The 26,893-nt window shown below is 36.3% G+C and overlaps 1 protein-coding gene across 9 annotated transcripts in view; it reads right to left on the bottom strand.

Annotated features, from left to right (window-relative positions):
• Positions 1-1,699: 1,699 nt before the first annotated feature.
• Positions 1,700-26,893, bottom strand: part of sash1a (SAM and SH3 domain containing 1a) — a 436,741-nt gene continuing 411,547 nt past the window's right edge. For all 9 annotated transcript variants that reach the window (XM_015348122.2, XM_015348115.2, XM_006625870.3 and 6 more), the window contains 9 exons: positions 25,278-25,415; positions 23,563-23,695; positions 21,167-21,336; positions 20,435-20,644; positions 16,130-16,280; positions 15,720-15,848; positions 10,587-11,584; positions 5,990-6,121; positions 1,700-5,314 (listed from right to left, as the gene is read on the bottom strand). In XM_015348122.2, the coding sequence (XP_015203608.1) occupies positions 5,060-5,314; positions 5,990-6,121; positions 10,587-11,584; positions 15,720-15,848; positions 16,130-16,280; positions 20,435-20,644; positions 21,167-21,336; positions 23,563-23,695; positions 25,278-25,415 (2,316 nt within the window). In that variant the 3' untranslated portion in view covers positions 1,700-5,059. The remainder of the gene's footprint in view (positions 5,315-5,989; positions 6,122-10,586; positions 11,585-15,719; positions 15,849-16,129; positions 16,281-20,434; positions 20,645-21,166; positions 21,337-23,562; positions 23,696-25,277; positions 25,416-26,893) is intronic.

Here is a 26,893-nt window from a genome sequence, read left to right as displayed (position 1 = left end):
CAAAGTCATGCCACCTGCAGAAGTTCTCAGATGGCTCTGCAATTGTGGGATGTATCAAGGGTGGGCAGGAGGAGGAGTACAGAGGACTGGTCAGCAGCTTTGTGGAGTGGTGTGGGGAGAACCACTTGGAACTGAATGTAACAAAGACAAAGGAACTGGTGGTAGATTTCAGGAGGAAAAAGGTCAAACCTACTCCTGTCTGCATCCATGGGAGTGGTGTGGAGATAGTGGACTCATACAAGTACCTGGGAGTGCACATCGACGATAGACTGGAATGGTCTAAGAACACCGAGGCCATCTATAAAAAGGTACAGAGCCGACTTTACTTCTTGAGGAGGTTCAGGTCCTTCAATGTATGTAGTAAGATACTACATATGTTCTATCAGTCGGTGGTAGCGAGCGCCATTTTCTACGCAGTGGTATGCTGGGGCCCTGGGATTAGAGCAGTGGATTCTAAAAGGCTGAACAAGCTCATCAGGAGAGCAAGCTCTGTCATTGGGTCTGACCTGGACCCCTTGGAGGTAGTGGCTGAGAGGAGAATGGTGCCCAAACTAGAGGCCATCATGGACATCATCTCCCATCCCCTCTATGACAGGCTTGTAGAAATGAAGAGCACATTCAGCAATAGGCTGATTCATCCTCAGTGGAACAGGGAGCGCTACAGGAGGTAATTCTTGTCTTCTGCCATAAGACTGTACAACGCATCCACCTTGCGTCTGGGCAGAGACAACATTGACAGTGACCTGTTTCTGGACTGAACACATCTACACATCTACTGCTACATCTGTTCTCTTTCTTTTCCTGTTAACAACCGTTTTTTGTGCAATATATGCCAGGGACCCGTGCAATACATTTATATTTGTATCTATTGGTGGGTAGCTGCGTCAGCAAGCGTAGGCTGCAAAGGAACAAGTTATAGGTTTATTCCATTCTGGAATAAATGGAATAAACCTATAACTTGTATTTATATCTATATATATATTTACATCTATATCTATATTCATATGTGTGATACGATTTTTCTGCGTACTGTTCTGTTCTAGTTTGTTCTTTGTGTGTCCGGCCTGTGAGTAACTCTTTTAGCGCACCTCACTGTACTGATTGTATTGTATGTATTGTACTATTATTATTATTTTATCATTTGTAACACTGTGGCTGTGTTGTCTGTGTAAAGCTGTTGTTGCACTGCAATTTCCCTCACTGGATCAATAAAGTATCTATCTAATTAATTCAGGATGACCTAACATTTAAATGTTACTTTAATTGTGAATTGTTTTAATACTAAACCATTATTTATACGTAACAACATACAGTATTTTCTAGAATGTACTGTAGCATTTTAGTTTCTCATGATTTGAGATTATTGCTCTGACTGCATTAGATTGGCACTCATGGAGGCCCTTAACTGTTCTCACGCATGCACCAATATACTAACAATCTGCAAAGGAACAAGTAAAGGTTTATTCCATGCTGAAAATGTGTGACACCTGAAGAAGGCTCCACAGCCAAAATGTTGTGTCTCTTTTCTTTTCAGCATGGAATAAAACTTTACTTGTTCCTTTGTAGCCTACGCATGCAGATACCTACTTGAATTTCTATGAACAATCTGGACTCACTGCTATTACCCTAAAGAAGAATGCACATGTCCATAGCCAGAAAACAGGAGTGGTTAAATAACAAGATAACAACAATTATTAAATGAAATGGAGGTATTTGTGTCAGGTTTATTATCACTTTGCTTCCAAATTGTCCTTGAAAGTACATTCAATTACCAAAATCCCAAGAACAATTACTACCAGTTTCCATATTCTTTAATACCATAAAAATGTGATCAAGCAGAAAAGAGACAAAAGGATGCTAAAAATAAAAAACATAGAAACTAATTACTCAGACAATATTATGAAATCAACAATTAAAATGCACAATAAACCAGGCACATTTTGACTTGTCAAAATTTACCACTGCATGCCCACTGTGATTCACCGTGATTCACTTCAGACATGACTGCTGGATTTGGAGAACAAAACAATGCATTCAGCAGTTATTGATGCCAAGAAATTTTATTTCAGAATGACAAATAGTTATAGACCCTTTTCTGTGTTTCAATACACAAGCAAAATCTTTAAGGACAATTATTAGCTAGCTGAAACAGTATAGAGTATTTTTACACATTTTACAATACATACTGTAGCTTTTCACTGGATAAAGCAATATGCATTTCTACTGATATAATACAGCTAATTACATTTTATGTGAAAAGCAAAAAAGGCAAAAATAATTTATTTAAATATCAATTTCATGTACAGAATGTGCAACATTTGTTAGTCATTACATACATTACATATAACAGTTAATTGGAGATATTTTACTGAAACATAGCTTAATTAGGGAATCATTAGTGACTTGGCATTAGGACTAAATGTACTGTAAATGGCTTGATTTGGACTGGGAAATTCTGCCTCTGATGATTATACAAATACTACAACCTAATCTATTCACTTTTAAAAGAAGCTGAATATGCATTCATACTATGTAAATCTGGTGGTTACCAAGGTGTTTTTCAGAAACATTTATGATTCCAAAGTGCTTTTAAAATAAACAGTCTTCTGTCTGTGTAAGATATATATACAGTTTCAAAACTTGAGGTAAGCTGCAGACAACCCTTGGTGCGTCTGTGAAAAGGAGGGGGATAATACTATAAATCTGCACTAGGCCTGGAATAAAGGTTTAAAATAAGGAAGTATGCAACACATACATTTCAAAAGCTTTAAATATTGAACTTCAATAGATAAAACAGTCATCCCTAACTAAATCAATATTTAAGTAAGATAGTCGCTGCCTTCTCTGCCTTCTCATTAAATGGCACTTGTGACCAGGAGGGCAACAACAGAATAAGGCAGTATAAAACACACTTTGTGTTTAAACCATCATGTACGTCACACAAATCCTTATAAAAGCACTGTAAACTAAAAGAAGGAGTTATATATTTTTTTCTTAAATCTATTACCTCTTCAAACTTTCTCCCTGACTATGTTCAGACAATTTGTCAAAATACTATGGTGTTTTGACCAAATATTTGTTGCCCTTTCCCTCTGTGTTTTCTTCAACTACAGGTCCTGAAACAAGGTACAGGTGTGTACATCAAGAAACCAGAATAGACTAACACCTTCACATCTGTGAATGAATGGAACACTTTACCCTCAGGTACCCTGGTTAGAAAATTCATTGACATAATCTTTTTTATGCCACTTTATTGTGTTTCTTTTAAATTGCATCTGCATTGATTTCAGAATCTCACCATAAATACCATGGTGTTCTATATTGCCCTTTAGTGCTCATACTTTGTACTGCACATGCTATGTTTGGAAGTTCAAGAACTAAATTGAGCCATGCACTCCATCTATTGAGGATCTTGAAATACCTATATTGGATCAGTGGATATTTAAATTGCTAATACAGTCTCTTTAGTGGAAAGCAAATTGAAAAAACAGATTATTAATTTCTCACATCAATATTTGTCACAGACTATATTCACATTTATAGCAGGCTGTATATATTTTTTGCCTTGATTGAAGTCAACCGCAATTTTTTTAACAGGAAAATTTGATCAATTATGAGGGATGGAAATGCTTTGCTGATTCATTAAAATCTAGAAGGATGCTTCTTTTGGTACTACTGAACATACTTCAGGATTGTGTAATTCTGTATACATGGCTTTTTTCTTAACATCCAGATTATATTGTCTTCCTTTCATTACTTTTATAAAGTCTTTATACAGTACATAATCAGTTCTGTGATGACATGCGTTCTGACTTTTTATGTGACAAACTAGGCAAATAAGTTTCATATGAATAATTGCAGCAAACTGCTCAAACATATAGTATTTGCTGCGCCAAGCTTTTTTAACTCTTTACCTCAAATCTTAAACTGAATGACATGTATAAGCATTTAAAAACTTGACACATTTGCCCTGTCTAAAAACACAGCTACTGTCTCATCAATGATCAAAGGATCTCCAAAAGAAGGTGGTATCCTCATATACCTGTCAAAAGTACATGTTCTACAAGCAATCACAATTACAAGAAAAAGGGAGTAAAATACAAATTAAAGGCAGAGATTGCAGTAAATTGTGATTATTAGGAACTGATTACATGTGTAGATATTTATTAAAGCGTGTTTTATACAGTATACTCATAAGGCAACATAAAACAAGCAAAACAATATTTGTTGCAGGTTTGTTAGTACTGTATAAGAAGTCTTGCATAAAGTGTCTACACATTCAAGGACTTTATGCTTTTTGGGAGAGGTATAAAAGTGATCTAGGTGTAAAGAATGCCTTAATCTACAAAAATGCTCCACAGGAAGGAAGTTCTCAAACAAAGTAGGATCTGCCCACTTTGCAAACAGACGTTGCAAAAAACATTCTGTTCATCATTTGAACCTGGTTATAGCGGCATGTACTGCTATTGGAATTAGAAACCTGCCCCTGGTGAAATTCTGGTATTTTTTGAAAACATATTAGTGGTAATATAGCTCCAAAAAAACATACTTTATTAAAATTATAAGATAATACAAAAAGCTGGACACTGTTGTTTTATTTAAGCTGCTTTGTTGCTTACTATAATAAACTACAATATACTCATCTAATAAATGTTAAACCACTTTAAAACAGTTGGAATTAACAGCTGTACTCTAAAAACATACAAAATGTTTTGGCCTAGTAACAGTCCCTTGTTGCTTACTAGGTCCATTATAAGCAAAACAGACAAAAATAAAGCACTTATCAAACAGTCTCTCACAACTGTCAATAAAACCCCTACCTCAACAGAAAAACCGTAAGATTCATTCAAATGCAATTCTTGGATTTTCCCAGGCAAACCAGCACTTGTGTCTAAAGGAGAGACAGTTTAAAAAGAAATAAAGTGGATTTTTTGTTGTTCATTTAAAGGCCTCCAATATTTAATTCTTGGCAGTCAGATCAACATTATTGTAAACACCCAAAAAGAAAACAAAACAAGAAATCACCGTAGAACCATTTTCAGTTGCTAATAATGAATTCTCACTGAGCACTATCAGCCTGCACCAGCCTGGCAGCCACCAGTAGCCTGTTGATGTGCCGTTCTTCCTTGACCCCAGCCTCCCAGAACTTAGTCTCTGTCATTGATGAGATTTGGTTCAGTGTATTGTACCCTGCTGCTGTGAACAACTGAATGTACATGGGCAGTCCTATTGAAATCAGCCAGTCAGACACTGTGCTGATATGTCCTGGAGACAAGGGCTTCCGGCACATTTCAGTCAGACCTCCAGATGGTATCTGGGGAGAGACAAAATGTACATACATTGTACATTGACATTATAGTCAATCAAGCAATCAATCAATCAACAAATGTACTTATGTATGGTAATGTATATACACATAATCCAGAACATTCTCTAGTATTCATAAAGAATATAGAGTGCAGAAGTTATTAATATTTGTAGGCTGATTTCTACATGGATTAAAGTATAACTGCTGGAGATTATAGCCAGGATTTTGTTTCCTGTTACAAATTATATAAATCCTGAATATTGTCTTTAGTAGCAACTCAATTTAAAATTGTTGACATAAACATTTGCTAAACAGAATCTGTTCTAAGGGCAATTTTGAGGGGTATGTATTCTTTATTGAGTTTAAAGCTAAAAACAAAATGCACAATTTCTAATGTTTTATTCAGATTTAGAGGAAAGCTGGCACTTTGCTAAGATAAAGTAATGAAGGACTGAAGAGAATCAGATGAATACATCTGATCCAAAACACCCCCAGATTCAAAATGTCTGTACCCTCAAACATTTTTGCTTGCAAGGGCACATCCTTCCATTTGTTTTTTGTCCCAACCGTTTTATGTATTTTATCTGAAAATCTTTTTTTTTTTTTAAACTCACAAGAACCATACTTTACTGGAAAAATTTCAATCAAATCTTCCCCTCTTTTAGGCCTCAGAACACTCACTGCCATGCGGTGTTGCTTGCGGAGCTCCTTTACTCTAACTTGGTCCATAGTAGAGGCCACATTATTCACAGATTGCTCCAAGTCTTCAGCATACCTCTCCACCAGGGAATGTGGGATTCCACAGCGGCCATGCTGCAACAACACTATTTTAGTCAGCATAGACCACAAAAATTAGCAGTAAATCAGTGTGTTAGAAGAAAGGAGTTGAACTACAAAAGAAATTTTCCTGCAGTTCATTCAACACAAAAAACAACTAATTTCTGGGTCATCACAAACTACTATACTGTATGTTGGCATACAGGCTTAATTGCTTCAGACTTCAGGTAATCAGAAAAAATTGGCTTCATGTTAAAAAAAATGCTCTTTTAGCTTTTCACTCTGCTGGCAAACATTTAATTTTAGATTAGTTCAGCTCCAGTCATAATTTGTAATTCTTATAATATTTTCCTATTTCAAATGATATATCAGGTAATTTCATTTTATACCAACAGTCATCTCTGCGACAGATGTTTTGTTGAGTTGAAAAAACCCAGACTGTCAATGTAACATAATGCAAGATTCAAACAAGAAAAATTATTATCTCACTATAACTGGAAATTGTGATGTTTGTCACCTGATGCATTAAGCAGTACTGCACATGTAACTCAAGTTAGGCGGAATATCTTGCAATTTAAATTTATAAATTTATTTGAAAATTATTACACTGTTTAAAGGCTTCTGAGGAATGTATCTTTCTCACTGGGAAATAAGATGCAAACAGTCTGATCTAATAGTACATAAAATAGCTAGTTTGGTGGCATGAAGATTCATGTACAGCTCCAAGTAGATATATTTCTACTAATTTACTAATTTGTACCTCCTTTATAATAATGTTATACTATATTTTATTAAATAATTTATGAACCTGACAATTCTGACATAATCCTGTTAAAAAAACAAGGAATTTCAAATGTATACATGAATGCCAAAGTGCAGAGATTAAACAGATTTGTGGGAGTCTTCTATATGTAATCCAGATATCAGTGCATTCTTCCACAAAGACAATAATCTTATCAATGAAAGAAGAGAATCTGAGTGCTTCCCAAGGAGTGTTCAGTGTAAGGGGCAATGAACAGGAGTGGAACTTGAGTGAGTTTATTTCTTGGCTATATTTTGAATTAAAATAAATGTAATTATATTTCTTATGAAGGTTTGTGGGAGACACATATTGTATATGTATAGACAAAGTGGGAGTATAGTATCCAGACATGTGGTATGTGGTTAAATGGGTAGCCAATGCCCTAGTTTCATTCAAGAAGTGGCTGGATGATATCCTTGGATCAATTAATGACTACCCACCAATGGGTTAGATGACCTGCTTTCTTTTCTGTGGTATGTACAGTATGTGTGGTACTGTATGTGTGTGGTACACTTAATATTTGCTACTGACTAGTATTAACAAAAGGTTAACAGGTTGTTGTTGTATGTGGTGTTGGTACAGCAACCAGGTAGTGTGTTATAGGAAGGTTTAATCCTTTAAATAAGATGTTAAACCACGAATCTGAGGTCTTGGTCATTAACGAACTCAATAATTTGTTAGTAACAGAGGGGTGTTAACTTTGATATGTTAGCTAAATTCTATCCTGCACCTATACAAACTGGGCTACTTAAAGATCTTCTTTAATCCAACTGGTAAAGCAATTTTCTCACTTCTGCACTTCATCCTCACTGTACATGCCCCTCACCAAACTGATAAATCTAAGCACCTGTACTTGTAAGTCCCTTTATAGGATATACAGTATATATTCAGGTGTGTAGCTGCAACAGCGTACGTAGGCTGCAAAGGAACAAGTAATAGGTTTATTCCAGGCTGAAAAAAAGAAGAAAGAAAACACAACGTTTTGACCGTGGAGCCTTCTTCAGGTGTGAGAAAGACAAGGCAGTAAGCAAAGGTAATGTAGCGGGAGAACAAAGGCTGGGAGAGAGGAGGAGTGAGAGGCGGGAGCAGGGCACAGAAAGAGAGGCCAATCAAGAGGTGTGAAGTCAGAATAGGTGTAGAGAGGTGTGAAATGAAACTTCCAATGAATGGAGAAAATTTAGAAGAAAGAATTTTGAATTTTAGAATTTTTAGAATTTAGAAGAAGATTTAGAATTTCTTATAAATTGTCTCCATTCATTGTAAGTTTCATTTCACAACCTCAATGTTTTTTTCAGCATGGAATAAACCTATTTCTTGTTCCTATACAGTATATATTATAGGATAATAACTTCTTAACTGGTAAACAAAGTTTTTTTTATAGTTAATGTGGGAGACAATGGAAGAAAGGAGCAGGTGATGACTGCATTTCATATCAGATATAAAATGTTTTTGGATTTGAATAACAAGATGTTATATACATAATAATAGACATTATGAACTGAACATACCGAGAACGTATATGGTATGTTGTTATACCAGTTGGATTAAGCAGTTTTGTCACAAAATACACATAATGAATGTTTTAGCTTGTGCAAGACTTAATGTTTAATACTGATTCTATAATAAATATCTCATATTTGTTCTAATATAGCATGTGGCATATATAAGAATATACAGACACTAACCCACTTTTTAAATTACAATAATAACATTTAAACCATATTGTAACTGCCATTAACAACCAAGAGTAAAGAAATATAAAATAATCAATTTTGTTGTAAAAACCAAATTTAATACTGTCATGTTTGACAAAGCAGCAACACCTGACACTAAAGGTTTTTTATGCTTATTACTTGTCACACTCAACACTAGCACTCTGTATAGCGAAATTACTCTTGTGCATGTGAATGAACAGCAATATATATTCTAAGTCCCAATCATATTAGATATGCAACATCCAACATGAGAACAGTTTCAATATTTACATTTGCAGGAAGGTTAAAATGAAGCTTTATACGTGATAGCTCTGCTTTTCTCATTTCAACATGGGATGCAACAGCAAGCAATGCCCTGGGAGAAGACAATTATACTGCCGCCATACAGAAAAACCACACGGTCAGACAAGGCGGCAACTCCCACCAGTGAAAGTCCATAAATATTTATTTTACTGCTCATTAAAACAATAACACAATCTGTGGCCTGTATTAAAATACTGGTTTACTTCTATTTTAAATCTAACAGAAATGATGAGCTTATTGTTTAATGTATTGTAGATTCAACCATGTTTTCAGGTGTATAAAAAATTATAATTCAGTACTGCAGTATATTCAGTTATTTTAAAAGGAGTATTTTTACTCCAGTATAAAAAATGAATCATAATATACAGTACCTGACCTACACAACAACAGGTTAGGTTCCATGCAAGTCTCTACACAACACGTGCTTTTACAGTATGAGTATACTGCAAATAAACTAGAGGAACTAGAGTGAAACCAAATTTGGCGCCAGACAAACATTTTTTAAGAAGAGCAATTAGCAATTCTATTTAAAAAATGTGCCTCGGAAAGACACTACTGGTCGATAAAAACAGCTTCTTCCCCATTGCCTTCACCCTGCTTAACCCATTAAAACAGGATGTAGTGTGTATATAACTGTGGACCTGTGAATGTTCTTTGTGTGAAGTGTACTTGTATTATAGAATTATTTCAATGCTTTTGCACCAAGACACCAGATCAAATCCCTTGTACCTGTAACATACTAGGCAAATAAAGTGCACATATAATGTGCTGGAAAAGTATCACTGATTCTTGTTTGATACAAATAAAATGCAACTTTGTTTGATTCACAAAATCTGCCAAATCTTGATTCATTTGGTATAGTGCTTTCTAAAACAGAGGCAGGTTGTGGTGTGAGAACAAAATGAATGACAGGTGTGCAGCCATTTTGGTAATCATGAGAATGATACTAAGCATGCTTAACATATTTTGTTCAAACAGTTTTTTAACTGTATGAGTTAGTGATATGGACCACATATCAACAGAGAGGAACAAATGCTGATCAGGTGACCCACATTTTCATTAACAATTGTGCAACTTTTCTGATGCAAATGGTAAAAATTGTAATGGTAAAAAAGTAGTAACTACTAACCATGAAATAGCCTAGATTTTAATGGCCTCCTGTCTTTTGTGATATTATGTTCTTATGTTATAAGAATGCCAAGTTTCACTTCAGTCAATTCAGCAGCTAATAACAATGAGCTAATAATGCAAAATATTTTACCTAATTAGATTAATAATGAAAAGAAAATGTGTTTTTTATACACAAATGGTGCTCTATGTTTGATGCAGTACTCACATTTTTTCACAAAATTATATTCACAAAAAGTCTATTATGAATTTGCCAGGCAGTCTAGTCTAAGAACTTAAAAAAGATAAAAAAATACTTAGAATTCTTATAGAAGTCCATCAAGTAAACAAAACTGGGCACATTATTTATATCCATTTCTTGTTGAATATAAATATAAATATTAACTACAGATTGTTACTCAATTCAGTGTATCAATACATCATACTATCATAACATCAAAAGGGATTTCATCAGTAGAAACTGAGTTTATATTTCAAGCATATTGGTCTTTTACAATAAGATTAGTGTGTGGTTTAACATGAGACGTTTAGGCTCAAGTTTAACTGAAGTTACCTTGTCTGAATAGGGCTCCTCGGTGAGATCAATTTCCTCTGACTCCAGTCTCTTCTCTATAAGTTTTTCCAGGTCAGCACCCTTTGTATATGAGATCTTCCTTCCTGCAGCCAGTTTGACTCCATGTATATGAGGACAGGCTGTCTCTGGGAGGTCAGACAGCCAGGGTGGAGGCACAGCAGGAGGGGTCCCTGGCTCCTCTTGAGAGGTACAGGGAGGTGCACAATCAGCAGGATTGGAAGGATTGTTCTTCTTTACGTGCAGGGAAGATGCAACTGGGTTTGGAACAATTAAAGATGGGTGATAAAGTCCATTTGCTAAGCGCTCCCTGCATTTTTTGATAGGGACTGGAGGAGGTTGCGATGACTTTTTGGAAGGTGTCTGTGTATTGCCCTCCTGTGAGCCTGGCTCTGTAGTGCTTCTGGTGCCCCCTTGATCAGGATGTGGATCTTTGCATGATGATTTGACTGACAGCTGTGAAGATAGTGAATGTTCCACATGGCTTATAAAGGAAATAGAGGCACACTCTCTGGGCTGACTCTGTGGCAATACAGGTTGTGGTTCTGCTCCTCTTCCTCCCCTGTCATCTATGTTGTTCAATTGCCTGTTGTAGCCCAGATCATTAAAACAGTTTTTGCAAACATTAGCTTGTTTGGCAATTGTAAACTCCAAACTATGGATATCCTTTCTGTCAAATCCCTGTTCTTCATTGAGATCTCCCAGTGAACGAGATCGTTTCCAAAACTCCTGGACCAAGGAACAGCCATCCAGGTCCTCACAGCTGTGGCTGATGGGCACTTGAAAGTTTCGGTGACTCTTTTTAAGGCTGAGGATGGAAGCCTTCATGGAAGGCTTGGGAAAGGGGCACTTGTGCTCTCTCTTGGCCTGCTGCATTACTTCAGTAGATCTAGTCATTGGGAGTGCAGGGCTGTCTACTCCCTGGAGCATGTTGGACTTGGCACCTGGTCTGGTGGGCTGTTGAACCTTTCGGGTCTTACCTAAAATAACAATTCATATACCTTAAGGCACAAGAGACAAATATAAAAAAAAACTTTTTCTTTGCATAGGATTTGACAGAAGAGAATACTTAAATTCGAGTGCTGTTTAAAATGAGGATTGTTATTGCTTATCAATGCTTGCCAAAATGAGAGAGAAGTCTCATCTTAGTGTCCAAGTAAAGTTTTTACTTGGACTGTTTTTACTGTAACTTTCTACTAGGAAACAATAATCACCATGTTATCCATGCTGACAAACATAAAAAATAAAAGGGTATTAAAGAGGACACTAAAACACTTTTCCCCCATCAAGGAATAAAATAGAAATGTTAATACATCACTTTTAAATCAGAGTGTTGTGTTTTACTTGACCAGCAATTATCCAGTACCCTGCAGTAGAAAGAGTTGCTGGATTAAAAAAAAAAGAATAATAACATTAAAGATTTTTAATGGCTTATTTTGTATATTCTTTAGAACACTGATGGTTGTTTATATTTTTAGTTTTAAATGTTTTAAATTAACTACTTAGAACACATTATTTACTAACACATTTAAACATTTAAAGTACAGTACTGCAGAAACTGAGCTGTAAACTGTACATTACCTTGTACAACACATTACGTTTAGTAAAGTACCTGCTTAATGACAAATGAAAACCTTGTTTAAAAAAACTACATGATATATTTACACAGCGTCAGCCCCAGAAAAAGTTGGAAGCCAGATTATCTGTCTCTGAAATATCAATGATATACTGCATATGTAGTCAGCAATTGGTGATCAGCTTCACTTACTATGATCCCGATCACAGGACGGGCGAGGATAGGAGAAACTGGAATGGAGGACTGCGAGTGATTTCCCTCAAATGTACCCACTAGCAAGTTATATTATATATGTTGTGAGATTCACAGGGCCCTCCAGGGTCCTCTGGACTCTGGAATGTCTAGTGCTGCTTGAGGAGTAATTGGATCTCTCAATGATGGTACTGAAAGTTTAAAGCCAAGGAGGCCCTGCAAAGCTGACGCCAACAAAACCATAGTGTTGCTCAGGCAGTGATGCACTGCTGTTTGTGAAATTCACAGTCAGCTAATGATGCATCAAATGTACAACAAATGTTAATATACTACAAGTACTAGTGCTGTATATACTACTAGAATATACTGCAGACAGTATATCGAGTCCAGATCAAATCAATACTGATCACATAAAAATCCAAATAGCTGTTTAGGTCTTGGCACTCAATGATGTGGTAAAAGTTGCCAAAAGGAAATCAAATTGTGCAAAATAAAGTTTGATACAGATGTAGCCATTCAAAACAAGCAGGGTATGCTGCAGTACAACGCGGTGGGCGTGTCGCATAAAAACGCATCATAATGTGACATTACGCATCATTTTACTGCATGCAAATTAGATTATGTTAACAGTATCCGGAACCACCTTGTTAAACCGCCAGGTGGAGCTAATAAAGCTTAACCTCTCATGTACAGCATTTGAGCTGTCACCAGAAAACACCTGATTTTGAATCCCGATCACTGCTGAGGGACAATCTTTATTCAATTAAGAATTTAAGATGTATACTCTTTAGACTTTTAAATTTAAACTGTATTACAGCATGTTAATCATTAAGCATTAAAAAGTTGGTATATTTTATGGAAGCAAGATTGCTCAGTTGGACAAAAGTACACAACCTACCACCTTTATCATAAATATTTTAATTATGCAGAAATATTTTATGCATCAAAGTCTTTATGGAGATATTACTAATAGTATTAATAATGAATTACCTTGGACAAGCTGTAAACTCAAAGTATTACTCTGGTAAACTGAATCTCCAATTCACCATGCCTTTCACATGCTCATAAACAATATTAATTTAGGAACATAAACATATTATGTAAACTGTATATGGCTGGTATTGGTAGTTTAAAGAAAAAATACACACCAGTATTCTACTTTCTTCCTTAACATTTTAAGCATCAAAGACTTACACGTGCTTATTTCAGAAACGTTTTTACATGCTCCTTCAGACCATATTACTGTACGCTTACTTTGTGAGAAAAGTGATAGTTTAAACCTTTTCTGCGAATACGCTCGTTATCGGAGTAAACAAAAGCATACTTTTAGAATTTGATTAATAGGAAATATAATATGGAATCACGTATCTAAAGAAATTAATAACGATATAATTATATTCATGTACTGTAGCACAAACAGTAGTATAAGACTTTCTATTGATATGTGTACGGCTGTTTCACTGCTTGCTATGTCACTGCGTCTCTGGTGTGATGGCTTAAGTGACTGATTTATAAGGCTGAGGTCAGGTGTTCAAATCCAGCTATCGCCATGAGTTTTCTTTTAACAAATAAACATTTCTTTGAAAAACTAAAATAGTAAATATAATGGACACTATATTGACATTTTTTATATGTCGAAATATCAAAACATGTTCGTACTACACAGCGGTACCGCAGGGTCTAAGGAGCAAACCCACGTGAGCCCGAAAGCCCTACATTAATGTAGGTTCACTTACTTTAAGGAGCTAAAAGAAGGTGTTTTATTATATTACAATTTCTGTTATACAAACATCTCAATCAACCTTCACTTCACAGAATACACCAATTCAGTTCAGTGATTATGGGACAAAGCAGGTTACTACAGTGGTGTACAATTATTGGAAACCATACTAGAATGAAGCAGATCCATCAATTATATAGAAAAAAGTAGAAACAATGGACAGGTGCTCAAGATTTACATAAGCTAGTTTCCTGCTTAGTCAATGCCAACAAATGATTTAGTTAATATTCAGACGGATATCTGGCAAAACATTGCAGGTGATGACAGGCACAGTAGAGGAGGAAAACAAAAAGCAACAGTAGAGAACAAAAGCAAGCAGGCTTTTACATCACAGATTAGTTTATTCCAGAATCCAGTCTCTACCATGACAATTGAACATCTTAAGGACACAATCAGTACAGGACTTGGGAAGTCCAATAATATGGTTTTGAGAGTTAAAAGGTCTAGATAAATATTTAAGTTGTTGACACCTTTAAAGATAGTAAACAAACTTCACAATTGCCAAAAGCAAACATTATTTAAAATTATTTTGGAAAAGTATAGTATGTAACTATACATTTTACATTGCATTAACCGGCATTAAAACATTTTCCTATACAAGACAAATATATTCCTTTATCCTTAAAATGAGTACTATTGTTTAAAAATATCAGTATATAACAGTTTACTTTTTTAGGCACGAAGATATTCAGCAACATTATAGTCACTAAAAATGAAAACACACCGAAAACACAAAACAGAATCATAAAATGTCTCTGGAAAAGAAATGTACAGGAATTAACTATATTCTGTTGTTTTATCTTGGCAACTTATTAACATTCACAAAGTTATTAAGCAATAAAGATTCAAAAAGAAAAATGTGGACCCTTTCAAATCTGGAATTGCTAATACTAACACTGTGCAATTTCTGTAACTATAGGCTTCTAATGTAAATCTATTTTACACTTGCGGCCTAAAATTAACTTGTGCCTTTTATAGTCAAAGAAAGTCTACATCTCTTGGCCACCTAGCAAACATAATGACATGTTACACAATGAAGGTCTGTTTTTAGTTTCAACTTTATTCCACAAATAAACCATAAAGACCACTTTTGACTGCTCTGTGCAGCCTTTTTAAGGATATGAAAGTGCATTTACTATGCAATTTCCAAAACATAAAAGCCTTGCAAACTGAGCCTTTATGTCAAGTCATCACCATTCAGCTCTCTGGAAAGCCACTCTTCCCTGTAGTACAAGCAAATAAAAAACAGTTTTCTCATTTACTCACTGGGCTAATGGAACTAATGGAACTTATAACACCGGCCTAACCTTTCAAAAACACTGCATATTTTTGACTGGACCATCCCAATACATTGCATTAATGATGACTGGAGGTGAACAAGTCTTCTACACCACTATGCAGACAAGAAGAAGGTGAAGCACACAGAGATGACAGAGAGATGAGCATCAAGCAAGTAGCAGCAAGTTCTCCTTGTTTTTTTTTAATGCTGAAGCATGGGAGAAGAAGGTGGCCCAGAGAGAAGAGGCATTGGTTGGAGACTGTTATAGATGCAGTAGGCTTTCATTACCATTCTCAAGGTTCTCACTGCTCTCATAGCACCCCGAGTCCCGGGGAGAGTCTCGCATCAGGCCCTGCCCATCAGATAGAAGCTTCTCCTGTGACCCAGAATGAGCGCTTTTCTCCATGTCGCTGTTGCCTGGGAACAGTTCAGATACAGACAGTATATTATAAGTTCAGTAAAACAAAACAGTGTTTTCCAACATATGTGGAATCTTGAATCACAACATCATTCTAAAAACTGCTAAATCAAACTAAAATCACTGAAGAGGTTAAAAGAGCTCTCCATTGGACTGAACAATAGCTGTGTAGATAGCGGGCAAGGAATAGTGGATAAGAAATAGGTAATATATTAGATTTCAAAATGTTTATCAATGGGAAAGTCTGGAGCCCTGACTGAGTCCTGTGGTGCAGACATACTGTCATATTCCTGCAGCAGCTCCACAGCGGTCAGCAGCATTGCTCTGTGCTGAGGGTCATGGATGTTCAGTTCATCCAGGTCTTCCTCTTCCAGTAGTTTAAAGGTATCTAGATCCTCATAACCATTGAACAGAAATGTAGGCATGTGCTCCTAGGCAAACAGAAAAAAGCAGAATGAAAACAGATTTAAAAGCCATAGCTAGCTAATTCTTGTATTGATATTAATATGTACTTATTTCTTACATGAATACGAAGGTCAATACCTCCTCATGAATTCTTCATTGTATATACTCCATTATAACAAAAGTGAATTTGTATCATTAATAATAATGATAAAACATTCACTCAAACCAGTATGTATTTGGACTATGTGAGGAAACCTGAGCACCTAGAAGATTGGATAGAAATTACATAGCTAAATCTATGATAAATACAAATTTATTTTTTATTTTTATTTCCATGAAGGTGCTCTAAACAAAACCCAACTTATTTACTAAAACCAGTCGTGGTCCACTGCTGTGGACCAAATCTAAAATAGGCACTGTTCTCTGATAAGCTGGAAATATTTGTTCCTCTATGATCTGTATCATTTTTCAGTTTTCACCAGGCTTTGCAATTAACAGGTTAAGTTACATCATCACCAATGCCCCAGCAACTCTCACTAATTAGGTGAATGAGTACTTAGGCAACAAACATACAGTACAAGCATAAATGAAGTTTGAAGTTTCTTCTAATGCTTGGTGTACTTTCAACTCTCATAATCATGCTATAAAGGTCAACATCTGGTACAAGAGGGGTGAATTATGAGCAAATGACCAATGGTTAATCAATAAGGTATCATACCAGAGCCCATTTTCTTTTAAAAGTGATACCATTTCTGTATCTCCATTTCTCAATGTTTCAGCACGTTTTATTAGTATTTACCAAGTAAACATAACACAAAGTGAAATAAAGAAGACAATCATATCATTTTACTGGGTTCTCACTACCTATGGCAAAAGAAAAAGAAACCTCTTTTACTAGGCATTACATAAAAATATGCAACACGGCAGGAAAGGAAAGTTTTAGAAAATGTAAAGGCTTTTAGAATATTCACAGGCATCCTGATATTTACTCAAAGTTACATTTTAAAAAGCTAGTTTTGGTTAGAGATCCAATATATTTTAAGAAATGTACACATCCCACACCTCTTGTACTTTAAACAGAATGTCGGCTGTGCACCACAAACCCGTAATTTAAATAATGAGCTTCCTGTTATTTCTAAAGAAAACTACAAAACAAATAATTATTTTGGTCAGGATGATAACTACACAGTATAAAAATAGATAACAGCTTCTTATTTTACTTAGTGCTCCATAAGCAATCTCACAAAGATCACTCCTTCACAACCTCACCTGTATTTAGAGGTAAAAAGCATAAAGCTTAGAACAAAACCAGGGCCAACTGCAATGAATAAAACAACATTAACTGCAAACATTTTTCTCTCTGCTGGTGCTCTTCCACTTCTCTAAACTCTTAAATTCAACATAAACATGATAATACTGTTCTGATTCCGAGAATCAAAAAGCAGGAGAACAACAATGTGAATGACTATCAATTCCTTAAACTTAACCACTGCGACTGAAATGCAGAGCTATGATTAAATTATTGAATTGGAGCTACTACAATATTTTTAAAGAGATGCAATGCCATTGATGTGTTTCTTTCATGCTAAAATTGGGCACGCACGATCAAGTTCTGCGGAAGATAGTGGAGGTCCTGGAGACAAGCAGAGAGGAAGCAGGTCACCCTCTCCCACAAAAACGGTTAACCTACTTTGTCAAACAAGGGTGGTCAACACAGGGCATCATGCGGAGGGAGAACAAAGCGATCTTTGCTTCTGGAAATTACTGGACCATGAGGGTAGACCTTAATCGGCAGCTCCGGTTTCCCACCAAAATCACTACAACCACGCTAAGGCCAGACATTGTGTTATGGTCTGCAACAGTCAGAACGGTCATAATGATGAAGCTGACTATCCCGTGGGAGGAAGGCTTGGAGGCTTGGAGTGCAGGGAAGGAGGATGGAGGGCAATCATCTATGAAAGGGCTGTTAGCAGCATTTTATATTCCTTATAAAATGTGGGGCCGAGAAGAGCTGGGTGATTTATAATAATGGGGAAAAAAGAAAATTCACCCTAACTGAGATAGAGTTATAGAGTTTAGTATATGTGGCATAGTGCAGGGAAGGAGGATGGAGGGCAGTCAAGGCTTCGTTGGAACATCCACTCAGCGGCTACTGAGGGACACTGGAGTGACGGGAGCAAAGCTGAGGAAGACACTGAAGGAGCTTGCTGAGGAGGCAGAAAAGGGAAGCTTCTGGCTGTGACTAAGAAGGTAAGATAAAAGCTGGGGAACACACAGTTCGTGAGGCCAGCTGGTGGATCTAGTAGTCAAAGGGAGACTTTTGTTGTGGTCACGGTGAAGGGATAACAACTGGGAGAGATAGATACTGAGGCCAGCTGCAGGGGGTGGCAGGGAGACGTCCCTGCCACTGCCCCACCACCAGGAGATTTTCCAGGATTAAAGGGATGAAGCATCAATGAGGGGTAGTTCTCGGCATATGACCCTGCAGCTGGCCCAAAGGCACTGGCGGAGGTGGGACAGGCAAAAATGCCCAGCGGGTAATACACCTACCTGTATACCTAACTTTCTAACTGATGTATAAACAACTAAAAAACAACTTGATAAAAGCACTGTCAAGATTTCCTTTTCACCTATAATTCCAGTTTGTGGGGCAGAGATGTGTAAAGCCACTGAAGCACTAAGTAGCTTTTTTGGTTAACATTTGCCACCTTAAATTAGATACATTTACAAAATATGCAGGCATGCTCCTCAACATGAATATTTTGAAGATTACCAGAGGTCCTCTGGTGACACCACTTCAGTAGCTGTTTCCAGAATGCATGTTTTACATTAGTCATTAGACAGCATACGTAGAAAACAGAAACAAAAATGGGGGCCTGTACATCAGTTGCCATGGGCACACAGCTATCCTAATTCTGTCGGCTGGATAAAAGAATGCTTCTTCACCTCCTGTACCTGCTTTGTCCCTGACCTTTACAGGCAGTACAATGACGACTGTGTCAGTGCCGCCACATGCTCTAACAACCAGCAAGAGCATCATTTCACCAACTTCCACCCATCCCTCAAGTATACAGTTAACATATCTTATACAACTTTTCCATTTCTGTATGGAAACCTATTTACCATCCACTACTCTCTATGTCTATCTATTACAAACACACAGATTCACATAGCTAACTCTGGTACAGTTCCTTCCATCCCACACATACTAAAAACTCTCTACCCTTTTCAGTTTCTCAGGCTCCTATGACTTTGCAGTGACGCCACGGACTTCCATAACCAAGCCCCAAAATTCACTTTTTTCAGTAACAGATGATACCCCACCCATGCTATTGAAAGGGATCTCTCCTGAGCCAAAAATAGCCCTCGGATCATCAATCCAATTAGGTACACCTGTAAATATATATTGAACACCATGTAAATTCAAGGCCCCTCTGGACAACTCTGGGTCACCCAAATGGCATCACGTATTTCCATCATCCTTATTTACTTATTTAATCCTGAAACTACAATCACCCTTCCCCCTTCCCTTAAGGACAGACTCATCTGCTTCTTATCCTTTCAATTCATTTGCAGTTTTTGAGTTCACACCTCTCTTCTAGTTCTCCCAGAGTGTTAAAACTCCTTCTCCCCCGCTTCTTGCCTCCTCTCAACTATCCTGTCTTTTGTTATTTTATAAGCTTCACTACCTGCCGGTTTCCTTCTTTCCCTCACACCTGAATAAGGCTTCACAGCCGAAATGTTGTCTCTCTTTTATTTTCCTTTCGTCATGCAATAAACCTTTACCTTTTAAAATATGTATGTTGTCTAGAGCCTCTCTTCTTCACAATGCAGTAGAGTCAGTGGAAAGATTTCACTCCCAAAAATAGACTGCGTCTAACAGATGTTTTTAGGAATGTACAAACGTTATTACCCAAGCTTTTTATAAAGTGCTAAAATAAAATGCTTACCATCAAGTTAGGTAATTGGTATAATGTCAGTCAACACATTATAATTTAGAAAACTGCAAAAACTCTGAACCTTACAGACCATTTCAATTCTTAAAATTCATGTAAAAATAGAAAGAAAAATATAGATAGAAAATGTATTCTCTATACACTGTCCTAGCCTGGATAATGTTTTACATTGTTGCTCAAGCACACGTGCTGAGAGGCGAGTTCGCATAGGTTAGTGGGTTTACCTTGAGATTGATGCGCTCCAGCAGCTCTTCCACAGAGCTGGGTTTGGGTGGTCTTCCCTTCCTCCTCCTCCGCACAGGCCTCTTTGGCTTCTCCTCCTCCTCACTCAACACATCCACGTAGATGAACTTGAAAGTGCCAACCTTGTTATTCAGAAGACCCATCCAGGTTCCCATAGGTGGCTTACTGATGATATCTATGACATCCCCTTTCTACAAGTTAGAGAATGTGTATGTAAGATTTAAGAGCAGCAAATAGAAGAGAAAACCTAATACATACAATCTAAGGCATGAAATCAATACATGATGCTCTTAATTGAAGGATTCACAGCTTTCAACTTAAAATAAAACAGAGATCTGAGAATCCCAGAAATAGACAACTGCTTTGTTTTTAATTTTATACTCACTTTGAAATTGGAATTGCCAATCATATCTTTAGACTTCAGGTTACAGCAAAGAATCATGGGAATACGCTTCAATGACCACCATCATGCTAATCCTAAACCTCAACCCTGGAGGTGGTCTGTCAGTTCTGCGCTGTTGCTCTAGGCATCCCAATTACAGTCAGATAGCTGTAAATTCTAGGCTCAAACTTCTCATCTCTGGACACAGCTACTTTGTAAATCAAAACATTTTGCAGTACACAGGATAGGGATCCATTTATGAAATCTTTTTTAAAAACTAAATTCAAAAGAAATCTGTGTATTATAAGATCCATGTGGACAGGAAGAATACCTTCAGTTTAAGGGAGTCTGTGTCATAAGGACTGGGGGTGAAGTCAGTGTGCACTCTGGCTCGCCCACAGAAGGGGCCCCGGTAGGGGGGATCCTCATCATCACCGTCCTCGGACTTGACACTCTCCCGGTTACTGGCTGATGAGTCTGTCGTGCTCACTGTTTGACCACCTGCAACACACACCACAGGGCCAGCTCAGTATCCTGTAGCAGGGCTTTGTATCCAGACCATGCTCTCCCTCTCTTGGTGGCACAAGCAAATTCCTCCACAACCTCACACAAACTCTAAAATGCAAGCACAAGCTAAAATATTTTAGTGGATAAATTGTTTTGTTCCTTTGCTTAATTTGAAATAGGTGAAGTGCAGTTTATTAAAAAGCATACTTTTCTGATAGGGATTCGGAAATAAAACATGCATAAAATTATCAAGCACTTGATGAAGACAGGTGTGTACATTGTTTCTATGTAATTCTAGCTGTATTAAAACGTCTATATTATTATTAAAGGTATATACTACTACTACCACCACTACCAATAATAATAATTAAAAAGACGCAAGTACAGTATATGCAGTGGTTTGGATCTTTTCTCCAGGGTAGGTCTTGAAGTAAAGAAATAATTCAGAGCAGCTCTTGGAACATGAAAAACATTATGAAGAGTTTTGATTGGGATATCCAAAGAACAAAGGGAGGGCCATCGTGTGATGAAAAGTGGAAAGAAAAGCAAGATTTTGGTTGTGGAATTTATGCTTTTGTTATTTCTACTTTCCAGCACTGAACTAGGAAATCCTTAGTTATCAACAGTGGAATGCTACTTTATCTGGACTAGATGTACACAGGAACCATGAAATCAGACAGCCATGTTTTCTGTGAAACTCCTAACTCTTACTCAAGAGACTGAGATCATCCCCAGTTAAATCAATACAGGAAGACAGAAAAATAATCTTTTTATATTTTAATGATGGGGCTTCTGCAGTTTTTCTCAAGAAAAGTAATAATCAGTGTGGAATCCAGGGAAAAGCTAAACATAAACTGTTAATGTGTGCACCATCTACAACAAACTCTTTTCTCTCATATTCTACTATATTTAAGAGATGAAACATAAAACAAAAATCAACTTCAAGCTAAACAGTCCTTTTGTGGCCTCAAATACAAACTAAAAAATACACATGAAGCACAAGCATGTGCTGCAGCAAAACATCTTGTGGTATCACATCTTTCATCTGCAATGCATTTCATCTTGTGGTACAGGTAGCAAGGAGTATTGTTTTTTTTCTAAAATGAGTAAATACATCCTTCTAAAATCCTTTAGTTTCTTATAAAATAGCCAGTCCTGATAGTTAATAACTTATCTCAACTCTTGAGGTCACTCCTGCTAACTTGTAAATGAGGCCTATATAGTCAAACACAAAGAGTGCCCTGGTGGCACTTGCATCTGGTTTTTACTAATGTACTACTAATGGAATTTAAAGGACACCAAAGTGATACTGTACAAATATTTTATAAACTATAATGTATGTACTGTGTCTCCACAAATTGCTTGAAGTGTTTTGCTCTCTTAAGTATAATTTGAATTCTGATTGCATTGACTAGAAAATGTATACAATACTAATACAAGATTTCACTTTGTAATGACCTTATTTCCTGTAAAGTTATATATTAAGGTCCAGAAACAAACATCTTTGTTTCTACAATAAACCACAAAATTTGATTTCATTCACTGTTTCACTATAACTTTGTCCAGGTTTGGGATTCCTAATGCCCCAGACTGAGGGCACGAGTGTGCCGACTTAGTTTAGCCTTCAACTTATCGATGGTACACATATACTGTTCATTGATAAGGAATTGGTTATCATATTATATTGATTGCTTTCTATGTTCTCAAGTTTTAACAGGCTTTAAATTCAGTATAATATAATATATTATATTAAAATGATCTCAGTACCTGTGCATATTAAGTTGTCTCGCTGAATTTAGTACTTATTCAACAGTCAAAGATACTTCTATCTGACAAAGTCTATCTTGGTCAGTCATTAATAATAAATTAATTAAAATGACACCAAAGCCATTTAATCAATATCCCAGATCTGTATTCTTTATTCTTCTAAAAACACTCGCATAATGATTTTTTTATGCTTTGTATCCTTTGTCACCAGTGAGGCATCAATGGACATCTGATACTTCCCTTCCATCTTAAAGAAAAAGAAACCATTTTGCCTAAGAAGCCAAAATTGCTAAATGTCTATTTATTATAGTTCAAAAGAGCTTTTAGCTGTGAATATTTCTGGTTAGAGTTCTGGTAACAGCTAGATCTTTCCTTTCTCCATGGACATGACACAGAATACAGAAAGAATATAAAAGAGTGATGAGTTCCAACGATGCTTAAATACACACTTACTCATGGAGCTCTGTCCACTCAGAGAACTCCTCAGGCTCTCCACTGAGCCTCCAGCCTTCAGCTTGGGCTTCTCTAATGAGTCAGTATCAGGCTGAGGAGACTGAGGGGAGCTGGGTGTCCCATCAGGGCTTGACTGTGATGGAGAAGAACACAGACACAGATCATATTTAACTTGCATCTTTCACACACACAAAGACGTCAAAATTCAAACTAATCAGACAAAAACATACTTTTTTCCCATAATGCAAAGCAAACTCCTAGTTGAAACCATACCTGACAAGACATCAAAGAAAAATCTGAATAATGTTTTTGTCTCATATAAAGTTATACATTCAATGTGTTTTAGCTTTACTGTAACAGTACAAACAACCACTCAAATGAATGCGATTTTCACCACAAGACTTGAGTTAGATGGTTGAGTTAGGTGCTTTTTAACATTATTTCAAGGGCTTAAAAAAATACTAGAAGTACAATGTATACTAGCACACTATATCTGTGTTACATAGTAATTAAAATATCTGATTTACGGGAAAATGTTTAGGACATTCAATAACGTAATATCTAATATTTGAAGATAATACAAATAAAAGCTGTTTTGGGACAAGTATTGAAAGGAATGAAGAGTAAAGCATAATGACAAATAGCTGCCATCCACCACCAGATGGCACTCCAGAATTTAAAGTCAGTTGCTTAACCATGAACTTACTGTTTTATATAAAATATTTGTGTTTTCTTCTTTTGAATTAAATCTTTAACATAAAAAACAAAGATCTGAGTAACTAAAATATAACATATCTTGAGTGTTTCAAAAATATATGACAGAAAAAGTAAAATAATGTCAGGTTATACATTTATTTAATAATTTAGACTTTGGTGCTTTATTGCTGGCATGAAGAAAGAAAATGGTTCTTAAGTTTCAATTAAAATCTTAACCACCTCAAACTATATTTTTTGCACACTAGTTTCTCCTTATCCAAACAATGTCAATGGAAAGTGGTAAACCCCTACCATAAAGCCCTTTGTTTTCTGTATCCTTTAAAATCAATAACACTCTGTGAAAGTTATTTTACACTTCATACACTTTAAGTGGTATGGAGAGGCAGCTGCTTATGACCACACCCTTTTAATACATTTCTTAATTTTGTTAATACAGTAAGTGCAGGCTTCTTAGCAGGGCAAAGGTCAGTAGTTCTGGGAATAACTTCCCATCCAGTTACTTACTTTTGAATACTGAAATAAGATTATAATGTTTACATTATTTATTCACTTATAATTAAGTAAATGAAGCAAAAAAACAAATTTAACTGTAATGTAATATTTCAGAATTACATTTCATATTTCTTTTCACAAAAAGTGGTTAGGATATATGCATGTTTTAGTCTGGAAAAAAACATTTCTCTCTTCTATTCATTTTTCTTCAGAGACCACATTGCCAAGTAAGGCAAGGAGACATCTGTACTGTGGAATTACATTGTGCTTTTCTGAAATGCACATCAAGCAAATAACAACTCCCACAGAATTCAGATGTGGACGTTCCAGGCAATCAACAGGGACTGTTCTGGGTTAGCCCAGTGCTCAAAAAGGTGTGTGTACATTTGATGATTAGCCAGTTTACACCCAAACCAAAAACATTATTAACATGCTTGTTTCCTCAGCATACCTCCTGAATAAAATTCATGTCTCAGAGATGAAGAAAGATTTGCTGGTAGCCTGACCTGTTCAGATAAAGAACTGCTGTATTTCTTGGACATGCGTTTCCTCATGGTCTCCTTCACTGACTTCACCTTTTTGCCAAGGGAGATTCGCGATGTTGTTGGAGACTTCACAACTTCTCTGTAAATTCCTTCTTTACTCTATACCACACAATTAAAAAAAGATTCGAAGATGTTTCAAAGAACCCAACAATATAACCACACATCAAAAAGCATGGGTAAAGCAAGATGAGAAAATATATATACATATTTTATCTTACAGATGCAGCCATTCAAAATGCGCGGGCGATACCGCATTATTTTCCGGTGCGCTTTACGCAGTCTACCGCGAGTTACCGGTAAATACCACTAGTTACCGTAAATTCTCCTATAATACCGCAAGCAAAATAAAAGTATCCGGAATTTCCGCAAGGTGGAGCTAATAAAGCTCAACCTCTCATGTTTGAGCTGTCGCCATCAAAGTCTTTAACGAAGATATTACTAATACTATTAATAATAAATGACCTTGGACAAGCTGTAAACTCAAAGTATTGCCCTGGTCCACATTCTTTTTTTCATTGACCGTCTTTGTAAAAGTAACTCCACAGCATTTCGCAATCACGCATTTGTTTCCAATCATGCAAAGTACAGTGATTCACCATGCCTTTCACATGCTCATAAAAGAGATTGATTTAGGAACATAAACATATTACCGTATGCAAACTGTACTGTATACAGTATGTATATGTATATTTAATGTCTTAACTGTGCCCGTTTAAGTATTGAATGTTTATATGGAATTTTACCACTGAAGGGAAATCTTAGTACCTGAGCATAAAAAGAATAGGAGCATACTGTAACGCGTGTTAAGGCCATAAATGATATTAATTTTGGAATTTAAACATACAGTATATGGCTGGTCTCAGTACTTTAAAGAAAACATACACACCAGTATTCCATTTCTCCCTAAACATTTTAAGCATCGAAGTCTTTAACTAACGTGATACCGGAGTCAACAAGCATACTTTTAGAATTTGATTAAAAGGGAATATAATATGGAATCGCGTATCTAAAGAAATTAATAACGATATAATTATATTCATGTTGCAAAAAAACTGCAACGGACATAAAAATTCCCTTGCTTTTAACAGAGCGTTCCATAATTTCTAACTACGAAAATTATTTAAACTGCGACACTTATCATTCGACCAGAGCTCAAAATATCACAAGGATCCCCTAGAGCACAGCAAAGACTGGATTAAAAGAATCGCGTATCCAAATAAATTAATAAGATATAATTATATTCGTGCACTGCGACAGGGCTGTGTAGGGCTGTTTCACCTCTCATACATTTCATACGCAATTCCATATTATATTCCCTTTTAATCAAATTCTAAAAGTATGCTTGTTGACTACGGTATCTCGTTAGTTAAAGACTTCGATGCTTAAAATGTTTAGGGAGAAATGGAATACTGGTGTGTATGTTTTCTTTAAAGTACCGAGACCAGCCATATACTGTATGTTTATGTTCCAAAATGAATATTGTTTATGGCCTTCACATGCGTTACAGTATGCTCCTATTCTTTTTATGCTCAGCTACTTAGATTTCCCTTCAGTGGTAAAATTCCATATAAACATTC

Source organism: Lepisosteus oculatus, chromosome 2 (assembly GCF_040954835.1).
Source record: "Lepisosteus oculatus isolate fLepOcu1 chromosome 2, fLepOcu1.hap2, whole genome shotgun sequence".
In the NCBI taxonomy this organism is placed as follows: domain Eukaryota; kingdom Metazoa; phylum Chordata; class Actinopteri; order Semionotiformes; family Lepisosteidae; genus Lepisosteus; species Lepisosteus oculatus.
Note: the sequence above shows the minus strand (reverse complement) of the source record. Positions and strands in the feature narration are given on the sequence as shown.